At 34.2% G+C, this 15,869-nt stretch overlaps 1 protein-coding gene across 1 annotated transcript in view; it reads left to right on the top strand.

Moving 5' to 3' along the window:
• Positions 1-15,869, top strand: part of Pka-C1 (Protein kinase, cAMP-dependent, catalytic subunit 1) — a 464,283-nt gene that overhangs the window by 270,027 nt on the left and 178,387 nt on the right. Inside the window, exon 2 of the mRNA XM_089107085.1 lies at positions 2,207-2,713. Within this exon, the coding sequence (XP_088963211.1) occupies positions 2,207-2,713 (507 nt within the window). The remainder of the gene's footprint in view (positions 1-2,206; positions 2,714-15,869) is intronic.

Here is a 15,869-nt window from a genome sequence, read left to right as displayed (position 1 = left end):
GCCATATCCAAAATTATGGTCTAAAACAAATGACAAATCAAACGGAATATACATGACACAAGAAATAATGTATGATGGGTTATGAATTAAAGAAAGGCAGCAAAAAAAAGAAGTTCAAGCATGGACAGTGATGGTACAGTTTCCGCCACGCTTGGCACGCGATACCTGATTTACGAGATTTGTGAAAAAGGCACCCCCTCTCACAGAGCCAGAACTTTGAAGTTACTTAGAGTTTTTCTTGAGGAAATGGTCCAAACTTGCGTGAAAAAACTGCCCTTTTCGGTGATTTTTGGCCGATCTTCATCAGATTCTTCCGCTGAAATATGTTTCCACTGGTTCTAACAAATGATGTTTCATTTACACATTGCGAAAATGTAAGCGGAAATCTGTCTCTATCTTTTTGAACGATGGCCCAGAAAACGCTACGTTTTAAGGCAATGATTTCAAATAAATGAATCAGTGTGGGTGAAGATAAGTTGTAAAAGAATATTATTGGCTAATTTGACTCTCGCTTTAGTCCTTATACTGCAAAGAAGGCACATAACACAAAAAGAGAAAGAAATTTATTCTGGAAAAACAAAGATTTGAATTTCTATAGTCATGTTTTTATTCATTTAAAAACCTTGCCAAGAATCCGTCCTGATTTGACCAAAATCGTTGCGGAAAGCTAGAGAGTTTTTCAAGCATAAAAACGGACGGAATCTCCGCACGGACTGTTAAATCCGGACAGATTTCCGCAATGTGTAAATGAGCCATGAGTGTAGGCTACGTTTTTTTGTATTCGTTGTACGGCAGGGTCAGGTATTAGTAGGTTATAATCCAAATTATACTCATATCCAGAATTATAGCCTAAAATAAAACACAAATCAAATAAAATATACATGACACAAGAAAAAAATCTGATCATTTGCTTGTCTCTAAGAGATTATAAATTAAAGAAAGGCGCAAAAAAGAAGAATTTCAAATATGGACAGAGAACACGTAATCTACCATCGCCTCTTACCAACATGAATCCTATGTCTGCAGTAACATTATACTATTTTGTGATTTAAAGATTCGAATCAAGATTTATGTTTATCTATTCGTGCTTATTTGGTAATGAAAAATAATTTTTTTGATAAGATTCCTGATATAAGATAGTATTTATTAGAAGAGACAAAAAGATTACATGACCGGGAATAGATGTTGCTTGTGCAGAAGATTTATTAAAATATGGTAATTTTGCAACTTATTGCTGAAGGTATTGCTGATGTCACTTCCATAGCTTTTATGATTACAAATAATGCAAATTAATTTTAAACCCTTAATTTTTTTCATTTAATATTCTTTTCTGAAAATAGCAAAACAAATATTTTTTAAATCCTGTGAGATCCTTTAAGGGTATTTTCTTTTCGTTCCTCATCAATCTGAAACTTACTAACGTAAGGTATTGGGCTAACAGGCACCTTCAATGCAAAAAACTTAAAAGTTCTGGGACACGGTCCCCAAAATAGAGCAAAAAAGAAGCCCAAAAAGGAGAAAAAAACTGTTGTCTGGTCTGCTCGAAGCTGTAAATTTTTAAGTCCGTGGATAAATAGGCCATAACTCGAAAAGCAAAATAGGAAATAATATTGGTTCTCCCCAAAAAGGGGTTATACAAATGCCCGTTTAATTTTTCTTGTATTTCTTTTATTACAAAAATTTATTAGTATAATATGGTCTTTGACAAGTGATACCTTTCACTTGGTAAAGCAGTATTCCTATGAATTTCAGCTAGCCTTCACATATAAAATTCGGTATATTGGTTCTAGAGCATCCAGTTCTAAAGTATAGAGATCGTTCTTGGTTCTAGGGGTCTTTTTTCATTCGATAAAGTTACAGCTTCCTCAAGGTCGGCTACTCCCAACCTTTGAACTATTTATTTGCATTGAAACTGTTTTTGCTGTTTTGACAGATTTAGCTATCTTCACAATGTTCTCCCTCAGATTGGCATGTGTCCTCTCCTAAACCAACCTCCTCCCCTAGATTTTGAAAAATACCTTTTTGGAGCTTTTTTATTATTGACAAATTCCTTGTTTGGTGTTTTTATCGTAAAAGACTTCAAATTCCTCCCCCCTCCCCCCGCCCTAGATTTTTAAAATGCTGTTTAAATGCGGATTTTTAAAATGCATTTCAAAATGGTATTTCTCCTGATGCTCGACGTTAGACTGATTAATTTTCTTTGTAGGTGTCATTGCCTGTTCTGTGAAGAAACGGGACGGCAGTTTTGACTACCCTTCAAACAACGTCGTACGACCAGCCCCACCTCCTCAAGCAAAGGGCACCGTTGTAACATCTGCACTAACATCGGCAAAACCGCCACCAGCGCCCCCAGTGCCTCCCCAGAACGGACTTAAATCAACATTTGGCGGTAGTGTCCCAGCAGTAAATGCAGATACTTCAAATCAGCTAACAGAGAAAAGCATTTCTGCAACACAGCTGTTTGCAAAACAAGGCAAAACGGAGAGCAAAGCGGTTAAAACAAAGACTATTGAAGAAAAGAATAAAAAGAGAGACAGTAGAAAACCATCCAAATCGGAAGGACGAGGTGGAAGGTCCCTATCGGGATCCCCCTCGCCCCGAACATCAACTATCGAGCTGGACAAGTCAAAGTTGAAGAACCCCATTAGTAAAATGCCGTTTGGGAAGTCACAGTCCCCAGCGGTATCTACTTCACATGATGGGAGTTTTTCATGTAAGTCAATTTATTTACTCCACCCCTAACGTGATTGCAGAGGGCTTTTTAGGGGAGGGGCAGAGGGGGGATTTTCTCGGGTGCAGAGGTTTTAGGGGCGCAAAATTTTAGATAAATAATCTTAAGGTTATGATCCCTTTGTATTTTTTGAAATTTTGTTCTTTTTAATATGAAGTAGAAGGCGCAGTTAATAAATGAAAATAATTAATGAATTATTAATTAATTGATAAAATAATCTTAGATATAAAATAATGAAATAATGATAAGTAAAATAATCAAATTTAAATAATTAATAACAATTAACCAATTTCAATACTAAATTAGAAAATAATTAAAAAATAAATCATTAATTAATTAATAGATTCAAAATAATTTTATTTTTAAATGAATTTTGTGTTAAAACTTGGCCTGAAAATTCTTTGGGAGCCGGGGGGGGGGGCTAATGAAGATTTTGCCACGGGCGCAAGAGAGGCCAGAACCGTCATTGTCGGATTGTAAGCTGTTATTACAACAAAATAGATTTATTTATCCCTATATTTTAAAAATTTGGACTTCATAACAAAATCGGAAACTTAAATTTTCTCTTCGATGGCATTTTGGGCAGTGTTACCAATGCTTTGAAATAAACCGTACCAGTTTTCCGATTAAAATTGTATCGCAAGAAAGTAATTGGTACCACCGGAACAGCAAGTTAAACATTTGCCCTAACAATAAGAAAACTTTCAATAAACTAAAACTTGGAACATATATTTGAGTAAAAAAGGATCAAGTAAAACGTAAATCTACCGGAAAATCTTATTGTACCAACAATTTCCAGATGTACTACACTGTGCCAGGACTTCTAAATTGTACCAAAAACGGTACAATTGTACCGCATTGGCAACGCTGGTAATGGGTCGTATTTGTTTAAACGAACAAAGAATTAAGCTAATAGGCTTACTAATAATAGCAGTATATTTGAACCCTCTATACATACAAAAATGCACAAAGAGGAGCGTGGAGCAAGATAAAATGAAAAACGAGAAAGGAACATATATAATAAAAAATAGTTATCATCGCAATCACTAAAAATACACTAATGGTTCGTTTACACATTGCAGAAATCCATGCGGAAATCCGTCCGTTTCTGTTCGAAATATGGCTAAAATAACGCTGAGCTTTAGGGCAAAGATTTCAAATTTTTGCAACAGCATGAGCTATGTTCTTACCCTCTTCTGAAAGCTGTTGAGCAATAGAGAGCCAAATGACACGGTTTTTCTTAGTTTTCTTAAAGCCTGGGTGCGCAGGATCGTACAATCTGGGGTAGCCTTGCGCCAAAGTTATAAGATCGTGTAGTTTTTGATAATCCATACTCATGGTTTTATTCATTTAAAAACCTTGCCAAGATTCCCTCCTGATTTGACCAAAACGTTGCGGAAAGCTAGAGATTTTTTCTAGCACGAAAACAGACGGAATTTCCGCAAGGATTGCTAAATCCGCAATGTGTAAATGAACCATAACAGTGGCTCACAAACGATTAGTGCAACCGTAACCCAACAGAAAATCTGTGACTGATTCAGATTACTGTCTGAATCTTCCTAGTATTACCAGATGTTTCGTTAAAAGTTGCGCCACCATAAAAGTGAGAATGCGCCGAAACCGCCATTCTTCTAGTGAAAATGGGCCGATTGAATGACCCCCCACCCCCTTAAAAGAAACAGCACAATGCACCGATTTGAAAGATTCAATGCGCAACCGCCTCAAAAAAGCACCCAAATGGAGGAAATGCATCCTATCTGGTAACCCTGAATCTGCCAACTAATACATCCATATTATCACATACCTTAAAAACTCCGTAACGTTTGGAGGAGTCAGATCGAATTTGTTAACGTTCCGATGTGGTAAAGAACTTCCATAATGGAACAAGAAAAACACATGCTAGGAGGGGAGGGGGGTCAAAAACAAGCTACTGCTTACAAAGATAGAGATTATTATTCCACCGGCAAAAAAAAATAAAAAAAAAACATATCTGTTCGAACAAGGGTTCGGATCAGTTGGATAGAATTGAAAATGAGACATACAATAATGCTACATCAATATTTATATTAATTAGCAAAATTAAGGGAATAGAATGGGTATAACCTAAATATGTTTTTAAAGAAGCAAAATTTGTCTCTGAGGAGAATTGGTCTAAGGTGAATCAGTTTATTTCAACACAAAAGAACACGAAGCATTTATAATTAAAAAATACATCTCAAGTTCAGGAAAGCTAGGCCACATTCCAAATAATATGGCTTGCTGTCAGAGCCGTTCAGAGGGGTAGCTGTTCCGGGCACCGTGGCTGGGGGGCATCGTGGCTGGGGGTTGCCCGCTTTAACCAAATGTTTCACTTAGATCCGTTTTTTGGCCTATATTTGAGTCGGAAGAAGGTGCTGTAATTAATTTTGCCCGGGAACCACCTACCCTAATAAAGGATCTGCTTACTGCTATCAACTATTTGAAAGTTTTGAGATTATTGCTTTGGGTTTACTGCTTATTAACATAAAGAAAATGTCGGCTCGAACACGGGTTTGGATTAAATGGATAGGATTGAAAAATATCCTATTCAACTAATTAGTATATGAAAGGATGTCTTACAAAAGTAATATAGTAATTTTTATATTAATATTTAAAATACCTTTGCTTAAGTCAGTCACTTATATACTTCTCTTCCCTAACGGGGAAATTTAGAAGGTTCATCTAAAAAAGTATGAAATATGATACAGCGCCCTCAGGCAAGAGCAGAGTTATCAAAGTGCCAATGAGAGTGAAGTGAAATCGGATTGTTTTAATTGGTTCGGTGGAGAACTACAAAACCAAGGCCATATCCAGGAGGGGGCTCCCGAAATTTTTGTCTGACTCGTAGAAACGTAAAAATGTATATTAACAAATTTTTAATGTTTTTTTTAATTTGTTGCCCCCCCCAAAAAAAAATCCTGGATAACGACCTTGACACAACCATATAGATTTTAGAAAATTAGAAAAATACTGAATCATTGGAGCCCATAAACTGATCTTTTTTTTGGGGGGGGGGGGAACTTAGCTAGTCTAATTGGCACTTCCAATGCTGTATAATAAAAATCTCAAAACAAAATATAAAATATAAGGTAGCATCATTCAGCCGGGGGGAGGGGCTGGAACCCCCTCCGCCCCCTTATATGGGCGCCCATGGGTGAATCTAATATTTGATGATAAAGACCTCCTTATGCAATTGTACAGTTTTGGTAGTAGCGGGCGCCGAATTAAAAAAAAAGACGGGGGTGAAAATCAGCTAAAAAAAGCTAGAAACATATTGCATTAAATAGCTTTAAAGGTATAGCTTCTTTTTAAAGGTGTAATTGATATCGAAAATCAGATTCTAACAGATTATTAACGTTTGGATTTTGAATGATGAATTTTTCTGTCAAATTTAACTAATTAGTTTTTCTTAACACTGACAAAAATCGTACTGCCCGAAAGACTCCGTAATTTTGACACAACCAAACGAAAAATCTTAGAAAATCACCGTTTTAAGGTATAGATAGACCTAAGACGGGTCAAGGCGGTAAACAATGTTTTATTTTAATGTCCTGGGTACTTTAAATTAGCCCTACAACAAACTTCTGTGATTTTCTCCATAATTCCCTGTATTTTTCATATAATTACCTTTTTTTATTAATGTTACTTGACATTCTCATAATAGGGGAAGGGAGGAACACGTTTGTAACTAAATAACATCTCAAAATTGGTATTCTTGTGGATCAAAATTTATATTTTTTTCATTTTCAGTGAATAGTATATTCTTATATTCTTTCCTTTATCTTCCTTTTATAATTTCAATTTTAATTGTTTTTATTTTCAAATCTGAGAGGTAAAAACTAGAACAAAGTAACGAGCAGTGATGTCAGATGGAAGGGGAGGGGTACGGGGATATGCGTCCCCTTGATTTTCTCCCCTGACCATTTTCTTCTCCTCTCCCTCCTAGATTTTGAAAAGCGTTGTTATAGAATAGGTTTTTCATCTAAAATTACTTTTTTTGATATTTTCATTGAAAAATCCAAATAATCAACAATTTTACCCCTATAGATATTGAAAAATACCTTTTGCCTCCCCCTCCCCCCCCCCCCCAACAAAAAAAAACGTGAATTAGTGCCATTGGAAACGAGCGAAAAACTCATAAATTAAAAAAATATCAGAAAACAAAGAGAGAGACCTTAAGAAAAAAGAAAGCAATTCAACGTAGCAACACTGAAGAAAATGTTATACTAAAAACTTCATATTTTTGAAACAACCGGAAAAATCTTAGAAAACCAAGGGTTCTCTCAAAAGGAGAGAATCTTAAACAAATTATAAAACCCACAAAAAGAAAGAAAACTATGTAAAATACTACTAATTTGCAGATTCATCCTCCTAAGAAAAACGCCTAAGGGCATTTATCCAGAGGCTTAAAATTTCCTCTGTTTAATTTACAATACCTCCTCAGTTTCCTATTTGAATACCATGAAATTTGATTATACATGATTATCTAACAATTAGAAAAAGGTTATCAAATATCTTCATTGCTAATAAATTCTACACGGTTTCTAAACTTTTCCGAGATATTTCTAATCCTCAACTGCCATCTACATTAAACTCCTGCATAGAAAAATTTCTAGCATAAAAATGCACCAAAGTACAAATTGTTAGTGTGCGAAAAAATTAAACTAAAACGGAAAAGTAAGAAAATGAATTTGTAATTTATATGCTGGGAGGGGAGGGGGCCTGTCGTAAATTTTTAATAGGAGGGTTTAGAATTACTTCTTCTAAAACTGTACATGGCAATCAAAATAATTTGGCTAACTGAATCTCTTTTACACAAAGAATCATATGTTTAGATATTGTTACTTAACTTGGTTGAAAATACCAGGCGTATACTTCAATTTTCTTCAACTTAACTACTGGCTATATAAGTCTCTTTATTAATGTCTATCAATTCAATTAAATTCCATGTAAAAAAATTACACTTTGTTTGCCTTGAACTAAAAAGTTTTTATAAAAAGTTTTTAATAAAAAGTTTTTTTTATAAAGTTTTTTTAATAAAAAGTTTATTTTAAAAAAATCAATAATTGATCACGGTGAGGATACGGAGGGATTCATCCAAACTATTCTGGATAGTGTGACTTTTGGTTTCAAATTCAATTTTAGTTGAGCTGAATATGTCTTTTTAATACGACTTTTTTAATACGAGCAGAATTTGTCGTATTAAATATGTCTTTTTAATACGACAACCATACACAGCCTTTTTTATTGATGCATATGGCCTGAATTAAACTTATTTAAAAAATAAAACAAAAATATATAGAATTATTTGATGTAAATTTTAAAATTTTTATTTTTTTTTACAGTCAAGGATATCGAGGATTTGGAGTGGCTCATACAAACTATTCTTTTTTTTTCTTTTTTTTTCTTTTTTTCTGGTTGAATATGCTTCCACCAGGCTAAATTAAACGTACAGTATTCAGGTCGAGCACTGCGGATTCAGTCCTTTTTCGGGTTCAAATTACATTTAACCTCAGCAGATTAAATCTTAATAGTACCCCCTCCTTCAAACTCAACTTTTTCGATTAATGCATATGACCTGACCTGAGTTCAACTTATTTGAAAAAAAGTTATTTGGTGTAAATTTTAAACATTTATCTTTTTTAAAAAGAGTCAATTATTTGATTATGGTGAAGATATAGGAAAACTGGTCCAAACTCTTCCTGGTATAGTGAGTTAATTCCGGTTGAATATTACCACCAGACTATAATAGGAAGCCCTATTGTATTCATGTTCTAGCACGGCGAATGTAGTCCTATTTCGGCCGTTTAAGTTCAGCAGAACAAATCTTTATGATTCCCCTTTGCCAGGAATCATCATTATTTACATAACTTCTTTTATTAATGCATACAATTTAAGGTAAGCTCATAAGAAAATAGAGAATATTTTGCAGTAAATTTTAGTTTTGAACTTAGAAAAAAATTATTTTTTTTATCAGGATGAGGATATGAAGGGACTCATCCAAACTTTTCCAAATTTTGTGGCTTAATTCTGGTTGAATGATGCTACCAGCTTAATATAGGAAGATGTATAATATCCAGTCGATCCTGTTTGATTGTGAAATTTATGCCTGGGCCAAATTATAGTCACACTTGTCAACAAAATCAAATTACTTACAACTTGAGCGCTAATTATGAACACCGTTCATAAATTCTTAAGTTGAACATTGTTCAGCTTTCAAACATTAGCTATTTGATTCACCAATCAGAGTCATGTGCTATAGCACAACTTTTTGAAACTGGAAAAGATGGAAGTTTGGAACAACAATGTTTCTATCTGTAACAAGAATCTGAAAAAAGATAAGAAGACGCAGTATTAATAGGAATAGTTATGAACGAATTACTCTCGTTAAAAGCTTTTCGAGCCAATATCTTACCATTTTGATTTGTCGGTTTAAAGTTGTTTCAAAAATTAGAAAAATATATTTGTTGCAAATTTTAAGCTTTTATTATAAAAAAGTCAATTATTTGATTATGGTGAGGCTATGGAGGGACTCGTCCGAGCTAATCCGGATTTTGCGAATTGATTCTGGTTGAATGATGCTATCGGGTTAAGAAAGAAAGGTGTATAGTATTCAGTCAATTCTTATGTGACCAAGGGTGCATCCAAGATTTTTTTGTGGGGGGGGGGGGTAAAAGAAAAAACTTAAAAAAAACGTCAAAATCTGTTTATATGCATTTTTGTTATGTTTTCACGAGTTCAAAAATATTTCGGGACGGGGATTAAACCCCATAGCCCCTCCCCCTGGATACGGTGTTGTATTTGACTGTGAATTAAATAGCATAAAACTCTTGATTGATCAATGAAAATCAAGAGTTTAAGGCATAATTTTTTGAAACTAGAAAGAAATTGGACCTTGGAACAGCAAATGTTTCTATTTAAGATGGGAAGCTAACAAATAATAAGAATGTGTAGTATCAGTAGGATATGTTGGGAATTAATTAGTGTTGTTGCAAGCTTTTTAAGCCAATTTCTTGCATTCGTAATTTCTAGATTCTGAATCACAAGTCTGGCCAAAAAAAAAAATACATGTCATTCATAAGACTTGGATTTTTTTTTATCCACAATTGTGACTCAGGGTTGGCTCAGGCATTAAACACCAGGGGTGTAGCTAAAAGGTAGGGCAAGAGGGGACAGTCGTCCCCCAGTGCAACCTGTGAGGAGGTGCCAAACTGAAGGGTTTTTTTCGTCAATGCTATGATTTACTTATATTGTGCTAGTAATGGTGGGGAAGCAAAACCAAAATTGTTCCCCAGGCGCTGAAAATCCTAGCTAAGCCTCTGTTAAACACTCATTATTTTAAGTAGTTTCAATTGGTTCTGAAATTGTCAATGAATGAAGTAAATGAAATTTTGAAGTGTCTTATCAGTTACATTCCTAGACTTGCAATATCAAAGTTTATAAGCCTGTTTGATTATCAACTATATTCATATAGCTGATAACAACCTTCATAAAACTGCTCTTATCTTTATTTGTGCCTACTACAAATTCAATGTCTGACAACACTGGAGTTAATAATGTCGGTGCAGGGGCGAACCTCCAGCATTTTTATTGGGGGGCAAGAGCAGTCCATATCCCGATAGTCAAAGGGCTTGGGATATGGAATTATTTTATTTCTTCACATAATTGGGGGGAGCTACTGCTCCCCTTGCCCCCCTCCAACAAAACGACGCCCCTTTGTCTGTTTCAGAGTGGATATTCAGATCACCTTGACTTATACGAGGGGAAGATTCTGATTGCGACTCAGAATGCAGCTTTTTAGAGGTAAATGAACGGATGGGCGAATGATGGAGGGAGGATAAAATGAATGGTAGAGGGAGGAGGAGGAGGACAGATGATGAATTCATTGTAGGCAATGTGGTAAATTTAAAAAAAGTAATCCAACTTGATCTGATCTTAATCAATTTGATCTTAAGAAGAAAGAAAGTAAAGGTAACTTTGACGAAGGTCATTTAATTTTGTAAACATGAGCTTGGATACCATTAGGAAACAAGAACTGAAAGGTCTATAAACTTAAAAACAACTTTTACTACATTGTACTTGATGTTCAATATAAAACAATAATTTTTAGTTAAAATTATTGATTTTGTAAATATGCTTCTCTTGCCAAGAATTGGCTTTTGGATATTTCATGATGCTTTTAATGATATATGAAATCTTTATTACCAGACAAAAAAGTCTGGAATAGACTATAAACCTGCAATAAATATGTTTTCCATGCTACTTTAAGTTATTAATTATAGCAAGACAACGTTTGAGTATTATAAAAACATAGTCCATGTGAACAACAAAAATGAACAGTAAATTTTGCTGAAGCATGTCAAAATGGGAACCCTCTTGTTGAAATGTTTCTGCGGGCGTTCAAGCACAGAGAATCCAAGAAGAATTCCAAAGAGTCGATAGAAAAGTCCAGAGAGAAGTCCAAAGAGTCTGGAGAAATTGCGTAAATCCAAATCTATTTTATGCCGTGACTTTTAAATGGTATCCATCGTTTCTTTGATCGTTCAAGTTTTTGGGCATACACTTTGTTCTTCAATGGACCAAAAATATCAAAATAAATATATCCCCCCCCCCCGGGCTCATGTTTGATCTTTTCATTCCTGAAAACCATAGATGTTATAAGATTTTTTTATGTTGTTTTAAAATATTTGGCTTGCAAGGGCAGTAATACATACTCGCCCGTGTTGCCACATAATATCATAAAATAAAGAAACAAAACTGATTAGTTAAATTTGACAACACTTTTCCTCTGTAAAAATTAAAAACTAAAAGTTACACCTTTTTAATATTTTGGTGTCATATGCCTTTTAAACTTATTCTTTTGCTGAATTTTCACTCAGTTTTTTTATTAGTTTTGCGACCGCTACTACCGAAATCTGCTTAATTGCATATATAATTTTTGATTAAAAATTAAGTTTGCAAATTATCTTAATTTTTAAAATAAATATAAATTTTTAATTTTCCACTTAATCAATTCAAACAATAGTATGGATTTTTCCTTGACCTCATATCAAGAAATTGGGAAGAGCTATGTCGGAAGGTCTAGCACGCCAATCAAGATTACTTATACGATAGTTTTTAGATTTAATAAATTGGAATGATCCAAATAAACCTAATGAATACTTATAATAAAGATAACAAATAAGATAAATTATAAAATAACTAAACATCAAAATCAAAAATAAATAATATAATAAATACAATATAAAATATGATATAAAACATATAAATATAAAATAAGATGACAGATAATATAATTAAAGTATAAATAATAAATAAGAATATCAAAGATAATGACAATAAATTTAATTTTAGTAATAAAATTACTTTTTGATACTAAATTTACGCAAGTCAGCATTCGGCTGATTTGACCACACTACTTTCAAGTAACTAGCACTTTAAAATTTAGCTAAAGTTCGTTGTTCTCTGAGGCGTTTCACGCTAAATAAAACGCCAAAGAAGCTTGCCAATTGAAAACACTGTTTTAAAAACAACGTTCCAGTACATATGTTGACAAGAAAATAAGTTTGCTCATATTTTTATTAGTTGATTAACTTTTTATGTTGTAAAACGCCAAATGAAAGCGTGACATGGCATCATTTATAGCACTACATTGATAATATTATGTTTTTAGTTACGGGATGATAAAATTTCATATTTATTTTGAAAACTTACAAAAACAAGCGGGAGATTTATTCTTTTTAAATAGATTGGTCGAATGTTTACTTTAGTGAAACATACGTTTGTCGTTATTATTTTGTTATGTTCAGAACATATGCCAAAATAGATATTTATTTTTGTTTGCATGGATAACCACAGAATATATCCGGTTACTTTGACTGCATTGTTTAATGACTCAAATTTTCTTTGCGTAAAATATTAACCTAAAACTGCAACAGAAGAAGATAAAAATGCCAAATTCTAATTAAATGTGCTTTCAAAACGGGGAAATTTTATCCGCAGAATTTGGACATGTTTGGTCTAAAAATGACAAAATCCTTGACTTAAAATTTGGCTCTTTTACTTTTGAAAGCTAATATCTTTTTAATGCATACTTGAAGCATTTTTACGTGGGAGGATCTTTCCACGGAGAATGTTTTCATGGGGAAAGGAATATTTCTATGAAGGGCCGCCGAATTTCCCAGTATTATTAAAAAAACGACCAGAAATTAAAAAAAAAACAAGTTTTTTCAACTGAAAGTAAGGAGCAACATTAAAACTTAAAGCGAACAGAAATTATTACGTAAATGAGTGGGTTCGCCCCCTAGTCAAAACCTCGCTCTTTACGGTAAAGTTATTTTAGCACTTTCAAAGAGCTATGTATTCTAATTAATCGGCCTTTGTGATTCAGAAGCCATTCTTAAAGAATTGGAACAAAATTGGAACTTTAGCGTAAAGAGCGAGGTATTGACTAGGGGGTGAACCTTCTCATATACGTAATAATTTCTGTTCGTTTCAAGTTTTAATGCTGCTCCTTACTTTCAGTTGAAAAAAACTGGCTTTTTTATTTAGTTTTATGACTAATTCGGCGTACTCTTTGGCTACGTGGCTGTGTCTTTTCAGCGTCCCATATTTTGAAGTGGTTTCCATGGGAACCTTTTCGGCAGCAGTTTTCTTCCATCAGTTGGCTTTATTGGACTATTGAAAGGAATCCAGATAGAATATATCGTAAATGCTTTTATTGGCATCATCTTTCAAATCATAAAAATAGGCTATTAAATTGGCATTTTTGTCATGAAAATTAACTAGGTTATATATGTATTTAATTTGTTAAGCAATTCTGCGGATGGGGTTTCCATCTTTAGGCCTATGAATCTAATGCCAACATAGGCTAGCCTACTGCTAAGTTATCCAGCCCACTTCTTCTGGCGATTTGATACTAAAAACACTATACTAGGATATTGGCTAGTTTTAGATGCTATGACACATTCAGCAATGGAAAGAGTAGGCTCATGGCTGGCCCTCATTACACCTTCTTGGAAACAGGGGTGTAATTTGCTATAGGAGCAAGGGGACACTGCCCTGCCCTGACCCAAGTTTTGCCCTCCCCCCAGCTGAAATTTAGTTCCTGCAAAAAAAACTTGTCAAAATTAGGCTAAGAGAAGTTTGCATAGGCTAATTGAAGTAGGCCCATCCATTTTCTTTAGAATATCTAGGCCTACCTTTATGGTAGCATATGACTCATTTTTTAGTTTTCACTTGATTTGAGAAAATCAGCTCCAACTCCCCCCCCCCCAGGATTTGACAAAGTTACACAACTACTTGGGAGGTTGTAAAAAATGCAGCTTTGAACAAAATGGGAAAGAGGAGGAGCATGCATGGCTATATTGGCCTCAGGCAGCTTGGTGCTGTTTTTAGTAGCCTAGTAGTAAAGAGTAGCATAGCATAGCCTACAGTCTTGAGTCTATGAGCTGAACTAGCCTAAGCCAGGGCTAAATTCAAAAATGGACACCAACAGAATCAGCTGGATAACATATAATGCCTAGGGTTATATCCAGGCAGTTCTGGGATGCTGGGATACAGTTTTATAGGCTAATAGGTTAGTACCTAAGTAGGCATTTAGAAAGAGGATTAAGTATAGGGTAGGGAATGGGGTGGCATTCCTTTTTTGTTAGACATATTACAGTATAAAGCCTAGGTCTAGTTTAGGAAAGGAATCTTACACTATATTATCCTACCTACCAATCAATTTACTAAGGTTTTTCTGATAAGAATGATGTAAGAACAGTTTTTATTATAGTTAGTAGAGAAGAAAAGTATTTGCTTTTACCAGGGTTAGGGGCAAATCCCATGCATTTTTATTGGGAGGGGGCAAGAAGGGTCCATATCTGGATATTCAAAGGGCATGCAATGTATAATTTTTTCCTCCACATTATTAGGGGGAGGGGGACAACTGCCCCCCCCCCCCTTGCCACTCCCAAATGATGCCCATAACCAGGGGTGTTAATAATTCAAACTGAAAGGGGTGGGGAAGGGCAAAATGTATTTTTCAAAATCCAAGGATAGGGGTAAGTGTATTGGCAAATTTATACTTTTTCATATAATTTAGCTAGGAAGAAAGTGAATACATCATTTGATGCCTTTTTGTGCTTTTTCCAAATAAAATAATTGCTTGTGAGGCAAATTCTTTTTTAAGTCCTAAATGGGACACCAAAAGGTAACTTATCACCTTGTTTATAGTTTTTAGACTATGATCCAAAGTTAAAAATTAATTAGATAGGAAAATTAGCTTTTAAATGAGCTCATAAACAACTCTTGTTGATGTTTCTGTGCCCCACTAGCAGAAAAGAAACCATATCAGTGCTACCCATGCAACTACCCATGTGTAGCTGTAAACAGTTTTGATGTACTCTATCCAAGCAGAAGATCTATTTTTCAAGGTCACTTTTATAACAAAGTTTTTAAAGGTTAGAGCCCTCTAGAGGGAGAAGAAGTGGAGGTAGATGGGGTACTTCAAAATACCTTCCCAGGCCCTACTTTAATCTGTAGACCAATTCCTGAAAGTTTCATTGTCCTAACCTAACCCCTTTCCAAGATAGTGAAAAGTAGTTAAACTAGAATTTACCAGGAACTGGTCTTTGACTTCATTTAACCATCTTTTTGTTATAAAAGAAACCTAAAGAATTAGGCCTAGATTTATACCCATGGTTTTTCTTGTTGTTCTTGGTATGGGCTGCAAGTTTCCTGCTTAGGGTATTCAGCAATGGTGATTCCAATAGTATAGTCTACTGTTTGTTTTGCTGAGATGTCATTTTGAAATGGCTGAAGACTATTTAAAAAAATTCCTGGAAATTTGTTTTAAAAGTAAAATTTTATTATTAAGAATAATTAGAATTATAATTGATGAATTATCATTCCTGAATAAAAATTGATGAAATGTCATTCTTGAATAATAATTGCTTAATAATCATTTCTGAGTCAGCTACAAATGATAATTTTTCTCACTAGGCAGTTTTTTTTTATATATAAATATATTTTTAAAATTGTGGCCATTGTAAGCTATTTGAGCCCCTTTAAGGGCTTAAAAAAGAATTTGCCCCAAAAGCAATCAATATATTTGGAAAGAGCATAGAAAGGGGCA

Source organism: Artemia sp. Qi Xiang Cuo, chromosome 21 (genome assembly GCF_049724085.1).
Source record: "Artemia sp. Qi Xiang Cuo chromosome 21, ASM4972408v1, whole genome shotgun sequence".
NCBI classification, from domain to species: domain Eukaryota; kingdom Metazoa; phylum Arthropoda; class Branchiopoda; order Anostraca; family Artemiidae; genus Artemia; species Artemia sp. Qi Xiang Cuo.
This window is presented reverse-complemented; position numbering and strand designations above follow the sequence as displayed.